General features: G+C 40.5%; 1 protein-coding gene across 1 annotated transcript in view; it reads right to left on the bottom strand.

Annotated features, from left to right (window-relative positions):
- gnb1a (guanine nucleotide binding protein (G protein), beta polypeptide 1a) overlaps window positions 1-20164 on the bottom strand; it is a 45742-nt gene that overhangs the window by 13040 nt on the left and 12538 nt on the right. The window contains exon 2 of the mRNA XM_028582717.1: window positions 1092-1198. Coding sequence (XP_028438518.1) covers window positions 1092-1148 — 57 coding nt within the window. The 5' untranslated portion in view covers window positions 1149-1198. The remainder of the gene's footprint in view (window positions 1-1091; window positions 1199-20164) is intronic.

Raw genomic sequence — 20164 nt, 5'->3', positions numbered from 1 at the left:
TAAACTCTGCATCATAACAATTAAGACAGATATAAATAGAATTAAATAACATTCTCATTAGGTTGCATATCACTTTAATGATGCTAATGGAAACCCTGTACCGCCTTTAGCAGACAGCTTAATGTCACAGAAAGCATCTGTGAAATGTAGATGACATATTGTCATCCCACTTCAGTCTTTGCGTTAGGCTCGTTTACAGCATTGTAGGCAATGGCTTCAGTGAATTTGTTCATTTGAGCCAATGACAATATGTATTAACATTAGAGGTGTGCCGCGATATTGAAACAAGGGGAGGTATTTCTCATTGAGGTGAAAAGTTGTCTTACGATATCAGTACAAAAGTGCACAACAGCAGCCAGCGAGACGGAGTCTGGATTTGACTTCGAAATTAGCATAGAAAATCAGCCCGCCCGTTCTCCAAAGTTGACTCTGAGCTAACTTTTGCAGAGCGGTCGCGGATTTGCAGTTGGAAAAAAGCTGCCTGTAAAACCCTGCTTTCGAACATTAGAGGGTACCACCGATCTCTCTCTCTCGTGCTTGCTCGAGACGCACGTTTTTTTTCTTTTCTTTTTTAAAAATGAGTCGGGAAGCCGATAACAAAGCTGTTTCAGTTTGTGGCGAAACCTTTCACAGTGTCATTTTGTCACTTTCGATTGAATAAAATACGAGACTGAAGTTTCCTTTAAAATAGGGTTAAAATCTTGCCTCGTTCTCGTAAACCCAATATTGTGCATCGTCTCGTGAGACCCTTAATCAACATACTGTCATGTGTTAACATACTGCCATTGGCTATATAACCTGTGAAAGCTTTACAATGTCCTAACACTTAACCAAGACAGACCTGTGTTTTGAAGTACAACAGCCAATTTTATCCAGCCGTCTGACTCTGAATGGCTGAAATGGCTTATTTGTGTATATTTATATATGTCTTTATAGTATCAACAAAGGGACGCTTATAAAATTAGTGAAAAATCTGCTTTCATCAACACCAGTGTGAAATATATCTAAAGCACAGAAATGAATTGACAAAATATCAATCTGGATTTATAAACTAACAGAACAAAATAAAAAATAAATAAAAACGGACTTACTCTGATCTGGTTCTTGAGCTGCTCAGCCTCCTGGCGTAGCTGATCCAGTTCACTCATTTTCCTCTGCTAATGGTGTGCTTCGCTCCGCCGCCTAGACTCTTGCTGATCTGGAGGAGACATGAAATGTAAGGTTCAACATGCATACACCACATACTACTCATCTCATGTTGTTGGTAATACACAAAATGTACAGTTAAGTAACTTGTACCGTTGACTTTTTTTACATGCAAAAACATCAGGCCTACGTGCTTCGTCTTCTGTGATGAATTTATGGACATGGTTACATCAACAAAATGCAGCCGAGGATCACACAGTGTCTCTTAAATCCAATCTGTAAAAGGCCCAGACAAAGTCGCAGGGAATCGCAACAACCCAACACTTTCTAGACAGCTCAAGACTTTTCCTTGCCAGCTTGAAACGGTTACCTAGCAACAAGCACTCAGCAGCTACTTTGGGCTTAAGATAACAATTTTGAGGATGATGTTTAATTTGTTCTCTCTCTCCCCTCACAAACAATAGCAATACCCTCGGGCAAGCAGCTGATAGCCATTCTTTAACAGCCAAGGCAAAAATAAAAAAGGTTTTAAAATATCCACTCGGCGACAAGGGAGCAAAACGTACCCCTGCCTGTCGGTCAAAAGAAGCAAGGATTAAGAGCCCAGATATCAAGAAAGCAGAGAGGCCGACCAAGAGCCCAGCTTGGGTTTCGTTGCACTACTGGAACCCCAAGGTGCTCAGGTGATGGGCAGGGATTGACAAAGCTGTCAATGCTCTGGCCTCTTCTCCAATGTCATTCCTGTAATCCTGGGACACAGTTGATTCAGCTTCTCCAGCCAAATCCGGTTAAGACAAAACCTGCTGATGATCCTAAAAGCAGTGGCTATCCCGCTGACCCCAATCCTCTGGTTGACGCTCTTAGCACAGACACTTTCACTTTCCATAGAAAGACAAATTCTACTAAAAAGAAAAACAATATTGTTACAATTATTAACTGGCTTCCAGGCAGGAGTGTACGTGGCACAATTGTTACTGCTTTAGGTGTCTTTAAGTCACAGCAAGTCAGCAGACCACAACAAATGTCCATTGAAACAGTAAACTCTAGAATTTCAGTGACTGCATACAGTGAAATAAATTAAGGAACTGTTTTCCATTGATGCCCTCTCCTCTTACTAATTTCAAAGACCAACTATCTTAACACTTCTATAGAACTAAATCTCTTTCTAATATAGGAAACACTAAGTAACATAACCATCTGTCAAATACAAGCCAACTACAGTACCATTTGCACTGCAAACACACCTTACCTCCCTGTTTCTCTGGGTTTCGATATAGGTCCTCTAGGAGGGTTGAGACCTTCTAAATGAACACCTTATCCTTCAAGCGCCTGACATCCCAGTAGCTACCTGTCACCTGATTGGCCGCCGCTGCTAAATGGGTCTGCATCTAAGCAAGGCGACTTAACCCCTAATCTTGGTCATAAAAACTTCTCATGGTAATATCACGGGGTAATTCTTGTCTTCTCTGTAATAGCCCTCGGTGTAAGAGGTAATGTAACAGATTTTGGAACCTGACAACGTACCAAACTAACACCTGAACATTTGTAAAAGTTGTACTGGGCTATGGTTATGTTTCACTGTTGAAGTCTAGGTTAGGGTGATTCATATACACTGCAGTGTATATATAACTCAACACACTCCTACTGCTGACAATTCTTCATTCGCGCCAAATTATTAGATACGTTACAGCTAAAATAACCTCTAAAGCCTTACGTTTGTTTCAATGTTCTGTATTCTTGTCTGATTCCATGTTTTGCAAAAGGGCCACAGATCCTGCTCCAATAAACGTAATTGCTCCTGATGTAGCGTTTTCCCATGGCCGAGGAACTATGGGGGTGGAGTCTGCAGTGCTACAGGTTGCTGACTGGTCACAAAAGTCTTGTGGCTGCTACAACATGTAAGCAGCGGCCATTCAGTCTGCAAGCAAGCACCGGCTGTCCTAGCTTCAAATGACAATGCGGCAGAGAACACAATCAGTATACCCTTTGCAGTCCTGTTTGTGGGCTAGTAAGTTGTATATTGTAGTGTGTTCAGGCAATCCTGGTCAATTCTTCTGGAAAACATTTTGTCATTTACTAGGTATTTGGTCAGGTACTCATTAGTCACTAGTAGATATATCACATAGACAATACCAATAACAGAGTGGACCAAAGGTGTGGTGTTTGTTGTAGGTGAAAACAATGGCATAATGGTTAACAGGCTGGCTTTCAGTTTAAAAGGTCTATAAATCCATATTGGCTCATTTTACCAAAGATAATATAATATATTACCTCAAATTAAGTGACATATTTGGTTGCAAGAAATCTGCAATCAAAAACAAGCTAGATGTCTACAATCCATTTACACGAGTACAGGTTTGATATCTTTCCTGGCAATGCCCTGCCAGACCTGTAGTGTAGCCATCTTCACTTCTTTCTTGTTTAAGGGTCCTTTTCGCTTCACTTTTGGCTTAAACAAGTGAAACACATGCTAAGTTGAGCTGAGGTCAGGTGATAGATGCAGCCTGTCAAGAAAATTCCACTGTTTGGTCCTTAAAAAAAAAAAAAAAAAAAAAAAAACACTTTTGGGAAAAGATTTTTCCAAAGTTGGGTCAATTTCAGACTACTTTGTATGAATGAACTAAACCTATTTATGCTGTAGTCAATGGCCTCCGTGCTCAAAAACAGCCTGGCCTCTAAAATGCAAAAAAAGATCAGGTTAATGTCTAATTGATGAAATGATGACGTCTACTGACAAATCATAAAATAAGGCAGTAGTCTTTACTGGCAATTAGTACTAGGGTGAGATTCAGAGGACTCCTTTCCCCCTGTGCTGGTGGTGGGAGAGTTGAAACCACTGGCAGCCAAACAGATAGAGCATAGACTTCGCAGCCTTTTCTTTCTGCTAGTTATTTTTAGAGAGGTGGTGGGGGAGGAGGAGAAAGAGGAGGGGAGCAGACTTCACATTTTCCAGCCACTCCTATCAGCTCCGACATCTCGAGAACAACACAGTGACAAGGAGAGAGGAAGTGTAATTTGACTCCACCCACCCACACACACTTCATTGGTATTTCTTCTTCCCATACGACAATGATCAGGCATGCACCATTCATTTTCACATCATACAGACTTTTTAGCGGGCTAAATAAGCTTCTAAATCAGAGAACATTTCTGAAGGGGTTTCTTTACACACGGCACAGGAAGAGAAAAATAATGCAAGTTCACTTCTCTACAACACTTAATTTCACAGGAAGGATTGATAAATAATGTTTAACACTTTTAAATAGTAACTTGTATTCAATTAAATCTATCTGAAAATGTGATTTACAAAAAGATGTTCATAGTTCTGAAACCATGTGCAGTGTTGGAAAAAGTGGAAAAAAGGACAAGACTTATTAGACATTATGTCTGTAATAGCACCACCCAACACATACTGTGGACATCTGATAATTGAGGACACTTGTAATCTCCAATATTTAAATATTTTAAAAAAATAAATCCTACTACTTGACAAAATAAATTATGGATAAAAAAATAAAAAATAGAGCAGCAGGTGTAAAGGGATATAAAACCACAGGATGGTCTCGTGGGGTTTACAACTAGATTTTTGGGGTAGATGAAAGGCTCCACCCTGATGACAAAGAGTGGGGTAGGCAGTGAGAGGATAGAGGCAAGAGAGGCAAGCTAGAGGACAGAGCCAGATTAAACTAATGAGAGTGAACAAGCAGAGGACAATTGGGAGGGGAGCTGCTAATTAACCCCTTGGTGAAGGGGAGCAAGGCTCGGTAAGCTTCCCAGCATTAAAGACTGAACAGAGGAGACCTACACTTACTTGGCCTTTCCAAAATATAGCTTTTCTCATCTGGTTTTCAGCCAAATACTCTGTACAAATAAGTATATACAGTACAAAGCACTGTACATTGGAGTCACAAGGAGTATGAGGAGTCAGCACCGAAATAGCTACACAACATATTAGCAATATTGTAATGATCACCTTACCTAGGTTGATGTGACATGATTGACGAGCACAGCAAACAATATCAAAATGTTAATTGCCAGTGATGGGGTATTTACTAGCAAATTTCCCCTTGGAGAAATGTTCTTTTTCCACTTACAGCACCATATTTTTAAGTTAGACCCACACTCAGAGATTATGTCATACCATATATACACACTATATACATATACATGAAATACTAGCCCTGATTACTTTGTCTCGTTTTGTAGTCCAGAGCAAGCAGGCTAAATCTTCTGTAAAGTCCCAAATTTTTCTACAATTAACTTATTGTGAAATAGATGTAACCACACTGAAGCATGTGTCCAGCACTTTAAGCAAACAGGGAAAAATACCAAAGTGCACATCTATCAACAGTAAACATGTAAAATCACCTTCATAATAAAAATTTTAGTGACATTTGCTGACACGCTAATCTTGACGCTGAAAATGTTTTATATTCCAGTGTTTCCCACAGGATTTGAGAGACTATAGAGCTAAACAGTGACCGCCCACTTTTTTAACGGCTCTGGTTCTGGAAGGGTTTTTCCCTATTCAATTGTTTCGAACATTACTTATATAAAGAGTTTTAAGTCTGGAACCAAGCCAACCAGCTATGAGATGAATAGTGAGCATAAAACATTTGAGTCGGCGCAAAAAAATAAGATTTTGAAAACGGCGAAAAGGGAAAGGTTCAAGACCCTGTACAGAAACTATCACAGACTTCAATGGTAGAAGCTCGCGCTAGCCGTTTGCGGTTTCGGTAAACGTTTCTATGGTAACATTGAGTTGGACCAATCAGAGATGTTGCGGTTACACTTAGGATTGTGGGTACTGTAGTTTTTTCTCCATGAAATCACGAACAAAACATGTTTTTCTTAAAACAAGGTTGATTTCATACAGACTTCTGGCTTCTACAGGAGCAGAAACTTCCATTTCACAACCACGTAGCTCGTGGTCAGTCTAACTCGGATGGTTTAGACATTATGACTGATAATCTAAATCCTTATGGAGAAAATCAATGGGATTTTTACTTCCGGAACCACACTTTTGAGCTCTATGGTGGGGGGACCTCGGACCTAGAGCTGCAAAGATTACTCGATTAATTGCCTATAACTATTTTGATAATCGGTTGGAGTAATTTTTTATGAAAAAAAAAAAGAAATTCTCTGATTCCAGCAATGTGAATATTACTAGTTTCTTCACTCCTCTAAGACAGTAAACTGAGTATGTTTTGAGTTGTGAACAAAACAAGCCATTTGAGGACGTGATCTTGGGCTTTAGGAAACCCTGATTGACATTTTTCAACATATTCTGAGATTTTGTAGACCAAACAACTAAAACGATTAATCATCATAGGGTTATTAGGGTCATAATCAACTTATTATTTATTTAAATATTTATTACGAACACCCTAATCCAGAAAAGGTTTCAGAGCGAGGGCGTCAACGTAACCATAGAAACTCTACAGTTGAGTTAGGTTAAAACTCTAAAACCAATAAGAGTTTGTGAACAAAACAAACAAATTGCAATAAGGAGTTTGAACAGATTCACTTTGACTGAGCCGCTTCGGTTTTAAGATAAGGTTGTCCTTAAGTGCGCGTTTCTGTTTGGTAGAATCCTCGTGATTATTATTTTTCTTTACATATTGCCCAGTTGTAAGGGCAGATGGACAGCCATGTAGACGGTAGTGTTCCAAAGGTGGGATGGAGATGGGGGGGGGCTTAATAATTTACGCCCTCCTGCTTGGATACCATCTGCCCCACCCTTTGCCTTCATGAGGGCTGCATCCCGTCTCCCCGGTCCTATTGTTCCTGCTAACTAGCTTCTCTGTGGGATCTTATATTCTAGTACTTTAGAGTTCAATTTAGGTTGTGGTTGATTTGCTGCTCCTAGAAACATACAGTATGTGTTACAGCAGGGTATAGATGGGACTGGTTTATTTCAGTGGCTGGGGCAATGGCTCGGCTACTGCTCATCTGTGTCAGCAGGCTGCCTACACCTTAATACGAGCACATAGCCTCTCTGAGCAGGCGTTTCCTTGTTAAGGGTGTTTCCCTAGCTGTGCTTGTCTCTCTCTTCCCTTTGTCAAAACATTCAGCGGATGTGGCGACAGCAGACACACTTTACAAATACACTTGCTCTGTGGTTTCTGCTACTACCATTGCACTTGCCAGTGTCCATCCAGGCTTTGAACCAGGCTATGCAATCAGCTGCGTTACAATAACAGGTTACACAGGACATCCTGACACTCGGCTTATGCCAACAGACAAATGTAGGGATAAAATCAGAGAGAAGGATGGAGGATCAGCAGGAGGCGCTGTGTTGGTGCTGCAACACCAGAGGATAGGCTTGCCCTTCATACAAAATTAGGTCAGTCTGACATAGATTATGCCCAGTCCATGCTGGTAAACAAATATTCAAGACAAGAAGCCGGAGGAAGCCAATGAGTATACGGAGGGAAAATGCCATGAGACAAGTCACTTTGCTGAGCCACTGTAAGTCCATTACTGAATAAAAGAGGGAACCAATAGGTATGTAACAGTAACCACTATTAATTTGCTGAGCAAAACTCAGAGGAGCGGCTGGTCCACCTTAATGGTCAGTCCACCTTAATCAGCAGGTGGCAAGCAAGACATGGGGAAATGGCTTGAGTCTTGAGGAATTGTAGCATTTGTTCACTGACAAATAGCCTAAACTGTATACAAACTGCACTGACACAATCACCGCTGCAACGTTACTGCTAACTTCATTCCTTAACTTAACACACACGCCCTCGACTGCACACTCGCTAAAGTAACACACAACCTAAGCACTAAGTCAGGGCTGCAACTAACGTTAATTTTCATTGACAATTAATCTGTCGGATAGTTTCTCAATTAATCGATTAGTTGTTTGGTCTATAAAATGTCGGAAAATGGTTCTAAAAAAAAAAAAAAAAAAGTGATCAATGTTTTCCAAAGATGACGACCTCAAATGTCTTGTTTTGTCCACAACTGAAATATATTCAGTTTACTGTCAGAGGAGTGAAGATATTAGAAAATATTCACATTTAAGAAGCTTGAATCAGAGGATTTTCTTCTTTTTTATTCATAAGAAAACCAATTATCAAAATAGTTTGCCATTAATTTAATAGTTGACAACTAATTCATCTTTGCAGCTCATTCTTAAAGTGCTCATATTATGCTCATTTTCAGGTTAATAATTGTATTTAGAGGTTATATCAGAATAGGTTTACATGGTTTAATTTTCAAAAAACACCATATTTTTGTTGTGCTGCACATTGCTGCAGCTCCTCTTTTCACCCTGTGTGTTGAGCTCTCTGTTTTAGCTACAGAGTGAGGTATCACACTATCCCATCTTTGTTGGGAGTCGCACATGCGCAGTACCTAGGCCAGCACAACTAGCCAGTCAGAAGCAGAGTATGAGGGAGTGCCACGGTAGCAGCTAGGCGAGCATTATAACGTGTGTTACAAAGTGACGCATGTTCATCCCGGAAGTAAAGGCTGGACTACAGTAGAGCTGTTTGGAGCAGTTTGTGAACAGTGTTTTCTCTGGAAAATGGTAAGTCCCTTTGGGGTGGACTTTGGGCTTTTTCACTTTGTAAACCTATTAAATGCAGAAAAAAGATATAATACAATAAAGGAAAGGGAAAAAGGCAAAAAGAATGATATGAGCACTTTACAAGGAGTTTGCTAATTGTATAACACATTTTCCTTTAAAATATATCTTAAAAATACTATTTTTTTTAATTCCCAGATGCTTGGGCCCGGCAGGAACACTTATTGACAGTGATCTGTTCTGTAACACCGTACTGTATATTAGAGTCCGGATCGGGCCGAATTTTTTCTGTCCGAGGCCAGCCCGCGTCCGAGCCCGACAGGTATTAACAAATTTGTGTCCGAGCCCGACCCGAGCCCAACACAATTAAAATCAAATTTTTTTTTCTCATACCAATGACACATGTAGGCTACGTTTGTTTGTGTATATGTGCCTCGTTTCATTTAGAGATAAACGTCAAACTTTATCTCAGGACACTTTACAGATAGAGTAGGTCTAAACCACATACTCCATCATTTACAAATACACATGACACAAGATGTCTGTGAAACAAATACAAATCTGAAAGTAAAGTATTATCCTAGAGCATTCATGATGCGAATACGCACATCAGAAACCACAAGAGCAAACAACTACTGGATCTCATTCTGGCTTAAACAAGTTACGAAAAGCGGTTTTGTGCGCCATTTTCAAATGTCATATCTAAATGGTCACACATATTCTACCTAGGTCAAAGCCAGAATAGTAAAGTGGCAGATGGCTCTAAAACCCTATTCCTGGCTTACAATGGGACTGCACTTTCAGGTCTTGATGCAAGTGGAATGGCTTTTATAAAAAGCACTCTGTCTGGAGAGAAGCCATCTCATTTCTTCTTCTCTCAATCCATCTAACCAACCAACCAATCAACCAACAATCCATCCATCCAGTGGAAGAAAACACACTGCAATATTTAAAAGCCCTGTGTTCTCTCACTTAAGTTAGGAAAATCTCATATTGTGCTCAGCCCCTCTAGTCTATCCAGTAGTGAATCCTAACCATTGACTAGCTCTAACTACCAAATTGGCAACATTATGATCACTCAAAGTAATGTCAAAAATAACAACTAGCAGATTTAAATCAGTAAGCTGCTCCGATCCATTTGTGATGAATCCTGTTGGCTTATTGATGCGATCCGTTCCTGAGGTGGACCACACCTCTACATTTGTGCTCTTGGTTTAAAAAAAATGCATTAAAACTTCAGGCTGGGGATGGAGAGATGATGTTCAAATTCTGCCCAAAACCTTACTGCCACATCACCTTGATTCACTAATTTACTGTAATGTAATGGATGTTGCAGAAAAGTACAACAATCAGATCATATTGGTATTGGCAGTTACTTCATATGACTCTGATCGCAACCTGAGGTAGTATAATCCCTGATAAAATACAACTTATATCGGTTTTAATTTTCCGTGTTTAAAGATATCCAATATTGACAGTTTTTACTGGTACAAAACAGAGGCAAAATGATACTTTAAGTGCATGTGCCTTTTTGTCTGGTTGTTGGGTGAGGGTCTAAGTGCTGTGGGGAAGTGATGCATGGTAAATGTAGCTGAAACACAACCAGGTCACAAAGAAAGCATGAAAAAGGGGGTTGATGATGCAGTAAGAGAAGACAGAAGGCAATTGCTCCTGGACATTTCTTAAAAGCCCTATTCAATCTTACTCACTTTGTCATTCTCTCCAACACACTTTCTACAGCTTGGTGTTTTTCCAAAAAACAGGAGGCAACTACAGCGGTGTGGAGAAGGAAGGGAATCTTTACTCTCTCTGTATTGGGTAGAATTGTGTTTATTTGCATTTGGAGCTGGGAAGAGAGATACGATCACAAGTGGTCACTTAAGACGCCAGTATGAACTGACATATAAAGCTGTCCACTTGTGATTGAATCACCAAAGACGCATGTTAATGCCAGGTCTGAACAGGGCCTGAGAGACTGCCCTGACAATGCAAAGTGTGCTGATTAGCACTGTGCCGTGTAATGCCCACTCCTCCTAATGATATACAGCAGGCAATGAGCAAAGGTTGACAAACTGTGGATTATTCCTTTAAACACTATCTGAAGAGTAGGTGGATTTCAAATCCTTATGAGTCTTAAGAAGAATGGCTGAACTGAAAATGAATAGCCTTGGGCCCCATAACCCACTTTGCTCCATTGAAAGTGGAGCAAAATCCTGGGGCTACAAATGAGTATGCATAAGCTGACACTGTTCTGATCATGACGTTCCACTGAATTGGGTTTACAATTCTTTTGACAGAAAAATGAAAAAGTACATTTCAGCTAGCTTCTGACTTGAAGAGGCTGCCTTTACCTTTGCCCTGAATAGTTGTGTGTGTGTGTGTGGGGGGGGGGGGGATGTGGCACCTTCCATTCTGATGTAAACTGAGTGGAATCATACTCCAAAGATGGTTTCATTATTCAGCTATTCGTAGCAAGTCAACATTTGGCCACTGAAACATCCATACAGGACAAACATGGGCCCAGAAGAATTACACATACATTAACAAAATAGCTGATATTTACATTTGCTTAAGAGGTGGGAAGAAAAATCAAAAATTGTATTTTTTTGTGTGACGAAATTGATTCTTTTCCCTAGAATCAATCTCAATGATTGACCTAAATATTTTTCTGTTTATATGGTACCGTTGACTACATCTACATCATACCCATTTCCAGGAAAACAGGGCGAAAGCAGAAAACGCAAAAACTCCATGTTATTTACTTTACAAAAGGAAATCGCAATACTCAATACTATCAAATCACAATACTTCTAGAATCGCAATAAATGAAAATTGCAATACAAATCGGCATCCATGTATCGTGAAAGAATCAAATTGGGACAAAAACATACCGTCCCTGCCCTACTTTATATGCTTTCATTTGATTTGATGTCATTTCAGTCATAGAAGGGCTGGCTTTAGAAAAAAAGCTTTTCATAGGATACATTGGAGCTGTATGCGTGAGACAAAAACCTTTCCACATCAGCGGACTTGGAGCCAGGGCAATAAGAGTATGGTGAAACCCTTGCATTTCCTGAACAGTCACACAAGACTAAAAGCTTAAGAAAAACTATGTACTGTCAATTACACAATGCAAAGCTACTTTGCTGCTGTAATTGAAAGTATGCTGATCAATGCAATACTAACTCCTCTTTTTTCCCTCGTTATGTAATGTTTATTAGGCTCAAGGTTGTGGGTGTGTTGGTGACTAACTGTAATGTACAGTAAGTATGAATGTTATACATCAGTGTTAAACAATAAGGGTTACCTGTAAAACACCACGTTGGGTAGGGCTCGGCAGTATTAAGGTATATCAATATATTTTCAAACTAGATACAGGATAAGACAATACCGTTTATATCGATACAGCTTCTGTAAAGCCGTGTCTGCTCGCATTTCTCCTCTCACATTCTCTGGGCAACCCTGCCCCCACTGACTCACACGCTCTCCTGCAACAAGAGCCACATTTGCATAAAGTGTTAATTCAGGGCTCGACCGTAATGTTTGCCCTTGGCAACCATAATGAGTCAATAGAGCTCAACAGTCCCGCCCACAGCGGAAGTAAAAATACAATGCAATTTCTCCACTGACAAAGCCATAAAATCGTATCAATCGATTGTAGACTTAAAACCAGCATGCCAACATGACTAAGCGATTGTATATGCTCATATAGATGCCAAAAGTTCATGGGGCACCCACCTTGTTTTGAGATTAATGTCTTTTATTCGCAAATGTCTTGGATAAGAACTTCATTACCCACAGTCCTGAACAATCCCACAGTGATGCCTCTGATTGGTGGAACTCATGTCACGTGACTTTTGTTAAACCATAAACCCCGCGAAAGTCCGTGAGAATCTTTGCTGCAGCTGTACCGTGTAGGTTACTGTCTACTGTAGGATCTTTAATAACAAAAATAAATAAAACATGTCTTGCGTTTCTGCACGGTAGACTTAGTGCAATCATGATCTCCTTGGCTGCCATGATGGCTTTTTTCAAGGACGAATGCTGACAGCTAAACGGTGTAAAAGTGTGACTATTTCACTGTAGAGGATTCCAACTGTCTGCCGCTAAAGCTATGAGACACAAATTAGCACTATGGTCACTGCTGTTGTCTGAAAAACACAGATGGGACAAAATGTTGCATTTACTGGTAAACTGGTAAACCTCGTTGTGCATTCAAAGTTATTGTAAAATACCCTTTTCTCATTAGTTTTTTTTTCTTTTAACAGCAATTTACAATTCACCAATGTTTCAGCTGGTAACGTTCTGTTGTGGCGGCTGCAATGGCAAAAAACCCGGCAATAAGCATGGTTAAAAACACAGAAGAACAGTAGCTACTGAACACTTTAACTTCAGTTCTATGAGTAAGAGTGAGTGGGACCGCACCTGGATGCTGGCAATAGATGCGACCCATGACCAGATAATCCTAGTTCATAAAAAAGCAACATAGTGACAACTGACAATACAGACATTTTATACACAAGATGTATAGAATGCCGGTGACCTGCCGATGCACATCCAATCCACGCTGGACCCGTTCATAATGAGTCAGCTGTCACTGAGTAGATAATCCAGTGTGCAGTGTTCATACACTTTACTGATAAAAATTGTACAGTATGAATTGGATTCATGATCAAAAAAAAGGTTTTGTATCATACACTTCAGTCCATCGCATGCTCCCTCTCTCTCCTTATCTATGAGCCTCTCTCTCTCTTTTAATCAGTCGGTTATTGTGCAACTGAAGGAGCATTCTCAGAAAAGGCCTTTTGATTTAATATAGGCTATTTATTTTAGATGATTTTCCATTCAGCCAAAACATACCGAGACATGATTTTCTGTCCATATTGCCCAGCCTAACATCGGGCAAGTAATAGAATAACACCCCCCAAAAATGGAGTCTGCTCCACTAAACTAAAACAAGAAGGTGAGCAACTTGAACAGTGACAAGACTTCATCACTCGCAAAGTCATGACAACCAAATAAACGACTGCATCGAGTACAGCATTTTCTACATAGCCAGAGTGACAAACAGGGACGGAAACTTCTACTCACATTTACAAACATTTTAAACATGCAATGGTGGCTCATTGGCCATAGTTCTTACAGTTAAGAATTCAGGCACTCAAATACTGGCATATTGTCTGTAACAAAATAAATAATCAGTAATGCTTCATTAGGGCTGGGCAATATAATTAAGTAATTTCCTGAACCTACCAGACTGTTTTAGCTTTTTTATTTGCCTTTACCCACTTCACTTCATATCCACAATATTGATGATTATTTATCAAAAACCTCTTGTGTAAATATTTTGTGAAAGCACCAATAGTCAACTCCACAATATCGCATAGAGATATTTGATTTTCTCCATATCGCCCAGCTCTATGCTCCATCACAGGACTCTGACCTGTTGATAATTTTTTATCTGCAGCTTGCGCTTGTTTATACAAGGCAGACAACATGGCCTGGTTAAAACGCACAAGACTGTGATGCCATGGGGCCCTCACCAAGTGTCCCTATGTAACAAGTTGGGAATGAGAACGGGTTATGCACATATGAAGGCACATTGTAGCGGAGCTCAATGACTTGGACTACAGGCTTTAATCCGGTATTCTTTTTGACATACAGTGCTGTCACATGTACACAGCGTTTAACACTTTGGTACGGTATGAATCTGCAGCGGGAGGCTGCCTGAATGCTGTGGGGAGAATGACATGCCTTACCGTCTGTTTTTGTCTCATTTTAATTGTCACATTCAGGTGATGCCGTCGTAACTGAAATGTTAGTTTAAAGTATCACTGCTGACTTGAATGTGCCAATGGGATCTGCAATCTCAGGATTATTAGCAGCCATCCTGAGAGCTCCCACAGCTCTGAAAAGGCTGAGGTGCTAAAATAGTTTGTGATTTATAGTGGTCCTTCCCATTACCTCCTGTTACCTTCCTTATATCTTTTTGCCAAATAAGTGCTTTGCTGTATGTATACCACCAATGCAGATCGGTGTATTTTAATTTGCTTTTTAAATTCTACCTGAAAGTAGAGATGTTCCGATACAGATACCAGTATCTAAACGCTAAACCACCTAAAACGCTGGTATTGGGAAGTACTGGAGTTTATGCACCGATCCGATACCACGTAATAAAGCCCTAAAGAAAATCTGTTAAAGTAGTTTATGTTCTTTTTCCATTATAACTGACTGTCAAACTGCATAATAAAAGAAAGTTCTGTGGCATTCAACAACAAAGATAGAAATAATATCAGGTCCATACAGGGATAGTAGTATACAGTTGTTAAAACATAAAATATGACACACTGGTATCGGATCGGTACTCTCTATCGGCCGATATGCAAGTTCAGGTATCAGAATTGGTAAGCAAAAAACAATATCGGTCCATCTCTACCTGAAACTATACAGGGTATCGAACATCTATTTAGAGGCAAACTTTGTTTTTGTTACCCCATGCAGCTCCTGCCATATTGTTGCTCTGACAAAAAAAAACTGACATTTGAGAATTAAAGCTGCTGCCACTCTCAAGTTAACTTGCTCACAACAATGAGTCCCTTTCTAATAGAAATTATTTGGGCTTTATAAGAGGTAATATTTAAAAAAAAACTTGGACCAGCTCATTAATGAAGATGTTCAAGGTGCTCTAAACTGTTTCTTGCGGCGTGTAAAGAAACTAAAGGGACGAACGCTTTGGACGTGCTGACGTGTAAGGTGAGCGTATTGTGTCACTTCCAGTGTTCCTGTGTTAACGCTAGTTTGCTGCTCCAGCAAAAACATACTGAACTCTGCTTTACTGTTTAAATTAGCGGCTATTTGCCTGGACTACATTTGAATTACAATTGTTTTACTCAAGCACTTATACTTAGCTTCACTTACAGTGACTGACTCGCTGAATTTACAATTGTTAAAACGCTGTTAGCTACTTTAGCTTAGCCATTAGCAATGGCTAATTCCTCTCCCTCTCCTTCTTGCTCTGTGTCAAATGTTTAGCTATTCCTCTGCCTCCATGTAATAAATGTAGTATATTCGCTGCTCTGGAGGCAAGGCTTAGTGAATTTGAGTCACGGCTCCGCACCATGGAATCAGAATCGTATGCTTCCGTAGCTAGCCAGCACCATGTAGTTAATGCGGACCACCATACTGTAGCTTCTGTAGCTTCTTTAACTTCTGCTAGCTGTCCCCCGTCAGACCCCGAGCAGCTGGGCGAGTGGGTGACTGTCCGAGGGAAGCGTAGCGTTAGAGGGAAGCGTAGCGTTAGATCTAGACCAGGGAGTGCACATGATGACGGTCGCTCTAAACCGGAGCGTCTTCGCCTCTCTAACAGTTTCTCCCTACTCAATGATACACCCGCTGAGAAGCCAATTCTGGTTATTGGGAGCACTATACTGCGATATGTGAAGCTGGCGGCCCCAGCGGCTACAGTACCTACGGTCATGTGTGTCCCCGGGGCTAGAGCGGGCGATATAGAAACCCATCTAGAGCTGCTGGCTAAAAAGAATCGTAAATACAGTAAGATCATACTTCACGTAGAGGGTAATGGTCGTAAATTGGAGATCACTAAATTGAATGTTGAGTCACTTTGTGCATACGAAAAGACAAGACAAGACTCAGTAGTTTTCTCTGGACCCCTGCCAAACCTGACCAATGATGAAATATACAGCCGTACGTCATCCTTCCACCGCTGGTTGTCGGGGTGGTGCCCAGCTAACGATGTGGGCTATGTGAATAACTGGGGGGCGTTCTGGGGAAAGCCTGGTCTGATGGAGAGAGACGGCATTCATTCCACCTGGGACGGAGCCGCTCTCAAATCAAAAAATCTGATCGAGTTTATCAGACATAAACCATGACAACCCAAGTTTGATATTAGTAATCAGGGGTAGAGTACTACGCGTCCCTCTGTGCTTCCGTTGGAGCAGTCACCCACTCATAGTCTAATAAGCACGGTGTCTGTTCCCCGACTCAGATCGGTTAAATCAAAGGTGAACAAAAGATGCGCTATACTTAACAACCTAATTGGAATTAAAACGACTGCAACAATAGAACAAAATAGTAAAATTAGATGTGGACTATTAAATATTAGATCTCGGTCTTCTAAAGCATTATTGGTAAACGAGTTGATATCAGATAATAACATTGATTTATTTTGTCTTACTGAAACCTGGCTGGGCCATGAAGACTATGTTAGTCTAAATGAAGCCACTCCTCCCAGTCATATTAATACTCAAATTCCTAGAGGCTCAGGCCGAGGAGGGGGAGTTGCAGCCATCTTTGATGCAAGCCTGTTAATTACTCCTAAACCTAAATTAAATTATAACTCCTTTGAAAGTCTTGTTCTTAATCTTCAATATTCAAAATGAAAAACATTACAGCCAATTATATTCGTTGTTATTTACAGGGCTCCAGGTCCGTATTCTGAATTTGTGTCTGAATTCTCAGGGGTTTTATCATGTTTAGTCCTTAAATCAGACCAAATACTTATTGTAGGTGATTTTAATATCCATGTGGACGTTGACAATGACAGCCTTAGTACTGCTTTCAACTCATTACTGGATTCAATCGGTTTCAGTCAGCGTGCACAAGGCGACGCACTGTTTTAACCACACCCTCGACCTTGTGCTGGCATATGGTATTGAAATTGAGGATTTAATAATATTTCCGCAGAATTCGGTATTATCAGATCATTCTTTAATCACTTTTGAATTCTTACTACCTGACTATATTAAATTAGATAAAAGCTTCTACACCAGATGCCTATCTGACAGTGCTATAGCTAAATTTAAAGAAGATATTCCAACAGCATTCGACTCTATGTCATGCCTTAACATAACAGAGGACCTTTATGTTAACCTCAGTCCCTCTCAAATTGATTGATTTGTAGACGGTGCTACGACTTGCCTACGGACGACCTTAGACTCCGTTGCTCCCCTGAAAAAGAAGATGATGAAGCAAAGGAAATTAGCACCTTGGTATAACTCCCAAACTTGCAAATTAAAACAAATCTCGCGAAACCTCGAATGCAAGTGGCGTTCCACAAAAGTGGAAGAATCCCGTTTGGATTGGCAAGAAAGTCTCAAAACCTATAGGAAGGCCCTAAGAAAGGCCAGATCAGACTATTACTCATCACTAATAGAAGAAAACAAGAACAACCCAAGATTTCTTTTCAGCACTGTAGCCAGGCTGACAGATAGTCACAGCTCTACTAAGCCATCTATTCCTCTAGCTCCGAGTAGTGATGACTTCATGAGCTTCTTTAATGATAAAATTATAACAATTAGAGATAAAATCAGTCACCTTTTGCCCTCAACTTCTAACGGTTCACCTTTAAACGCAGAGTCGCTAGAAATAACGACTAGTCTCGACATATACTGCTTTTATCCTATAGACCTTCAACAATTAATGTTAAAGATATCCTCAGCTAAGCCATCTACCGGTCTCTTAGACCCCATCCCAACGAGATTACTCAAAGAAGCGTTACCCGTGGTAAACACTTCATTACTAGATATGATCAATAGGTCCTTATTAACAGGTTATGTACCGCAGTCATTTAAAGTAGCTGTGATAAAACCTCTTCTGAAAAAACCCACCCTCGATCCTGAGGTCTTAGCAAACTATAGACCTATATCTAACCTTCCCTTTCTATCCAAGATCCTTGAGAAGGTGGTTGCTAATCAGTTATGTGATTTTCTACATAGCAATAGTTTATTTGATGACTTTCAATCAGGATTTAGAAAGCATCATAGCACAACGACCTTTTAACTGCTGCAGACAAAGGACTTGTCTCCATTCTTGTTTTGCTAGATCTTATTAAAGGAATCGCTCTAAGCTGGTTTAAGTCCTATTTCTCTGATCGATCTCAATTTGTTAATGTTAATGATAAATCCTCTAAGTACGCTAAAGTTAGCCATGGGGTTCCTCAAGGCTCAGTGCTTGGACCAATTCTATTCTCCTTATATATGCTTCCTCTAGGCAATATTATTAGGAAACACTCAATTAACTTTCACGGTTATGCGGATGACACCCAATTATACTTGTCAATCAAACCAGACGAAACCAGTCAGCTAGCTAAATTTCAAGCGTGCATTAAAGATATAAAATCCTGGATGACCTATTTTTTGATTTTAAACCCTAACAAAACTGAAGTTATTGTACTGGGACCTAAACACCTCAGATCCTCATTATCTAAAGACATAGCTACTCTGGATGGTATTGCCCTGGCCTCCAGCACTACTGTCAGAAATTTAGGAGTTATTTTTGATCAGGATATATCCTTTAATGCCAATCTAAAACAAACCTCAAGAACAGCCTTTTTTCATCTTCGTAACATTGCCAAAATTAGGAATATCCTGTCTCAAAACGACGCTGAAAAACTAGTTCATGCATTTGTTACGTCCAGGCTGGACCATTGTAACTCCCTACTGTCAGGTTGCTCAAATAAGTCCCTTAAGACTCTCCAGCTGATCCAGAATGCTGCAGCACGTGTTCTCACAAGAAGTAAGAAAAGAGATCATATTTCTCCTGTATTAGCTTCTCTGCACTGGCTTCCTGTTGAATCCAGGATTGAGTTTAAAATCCTTCTCTTGACCTACAAAGCTCTAAATGGTCTAGCACCATCATATCTAGAAGAGCTCCTAATACCCTATTGTCCCACTAGAGCACTGCGCTCCCAGAATGCAGAGTTACTGGTGGTACCTAGAGTCTCTAAAAGTAGAATGGGAGCCAGAGCCTTCAGTTATCAGGCTCCTCTCCTATGGAACCAGCTCCCGATCTGGGTTCGGGGGGGCAGAAACTGTAATCGCTTTCAAGAATGAACTTAAAACTCTTCTATTTGATAAAGCTTATAGTTAGGGAGTGAGGAGTTGCAGTGTTCACCTAACTGGCCCACCTGCTTCTCTTCATAATTGTTAGATTAATAATACATAACAAAGTAGAGGGAGGCAGGCCAGCCAAGCCCAATCCGGCAGGGGGAGAGTTCTAAGCCCGAAAAAGCTACCTCTCCTTATGACCTGTCTCTCTTAGTTACGCGGTTATAGTTACGCTGTTATAGTTCTAGACTGCCGGGGGACTTCCTTCCTTCATTTGACACACTGAGCTGCTCTCTCCTCTCCCTTTCTATTACTATTTGTGTGTATCCCGTCCCAGAAATGCTTGTTACTAATCCTAGCTTCTGGGGAGTTTAATCCCCGGAGTCCTTATGTTTTTTCCCCCAGCGTATTTTCTTGGAGAACGTTGGCACCAAGATCCTGGTTCCAGCTGTCGCCGTGGTCCTGCTGCACTCCCTGCCGAGCTCAGCGGTGCCCTGCAATGTCATGCTGCTTCCTGCTGAACCCTGCTGCGTCCTGTTGAACTCTGCTGCTTCCTGCTGAACCCTGCTGCTTCCCGCTACATCCAGTCACTGTTCCATTATTAATGTGACTACTATTGCCACTGTTCATCACACCCCCA

This window comes from Perca flavescens, chromosome 7 (assembly GCF_004354835.1).
Source record: "Perca flavescens isolate YP-PL-M2 chromosome 7, PFLA_1.0, whole genome shotgun sequence".
In the NCBI taxonomy this organism is placed as follows: Eukaryota; Metazoa; Chordata; class Actinopteri; order Perciformes; family Percidae; genus Perca; species Perca flavescens.
The sequence above is the reverse complement of the archived record's forward strand: the minus strand, read 5'-3'. Positions and strand labels throughout refer to the sequence as shown.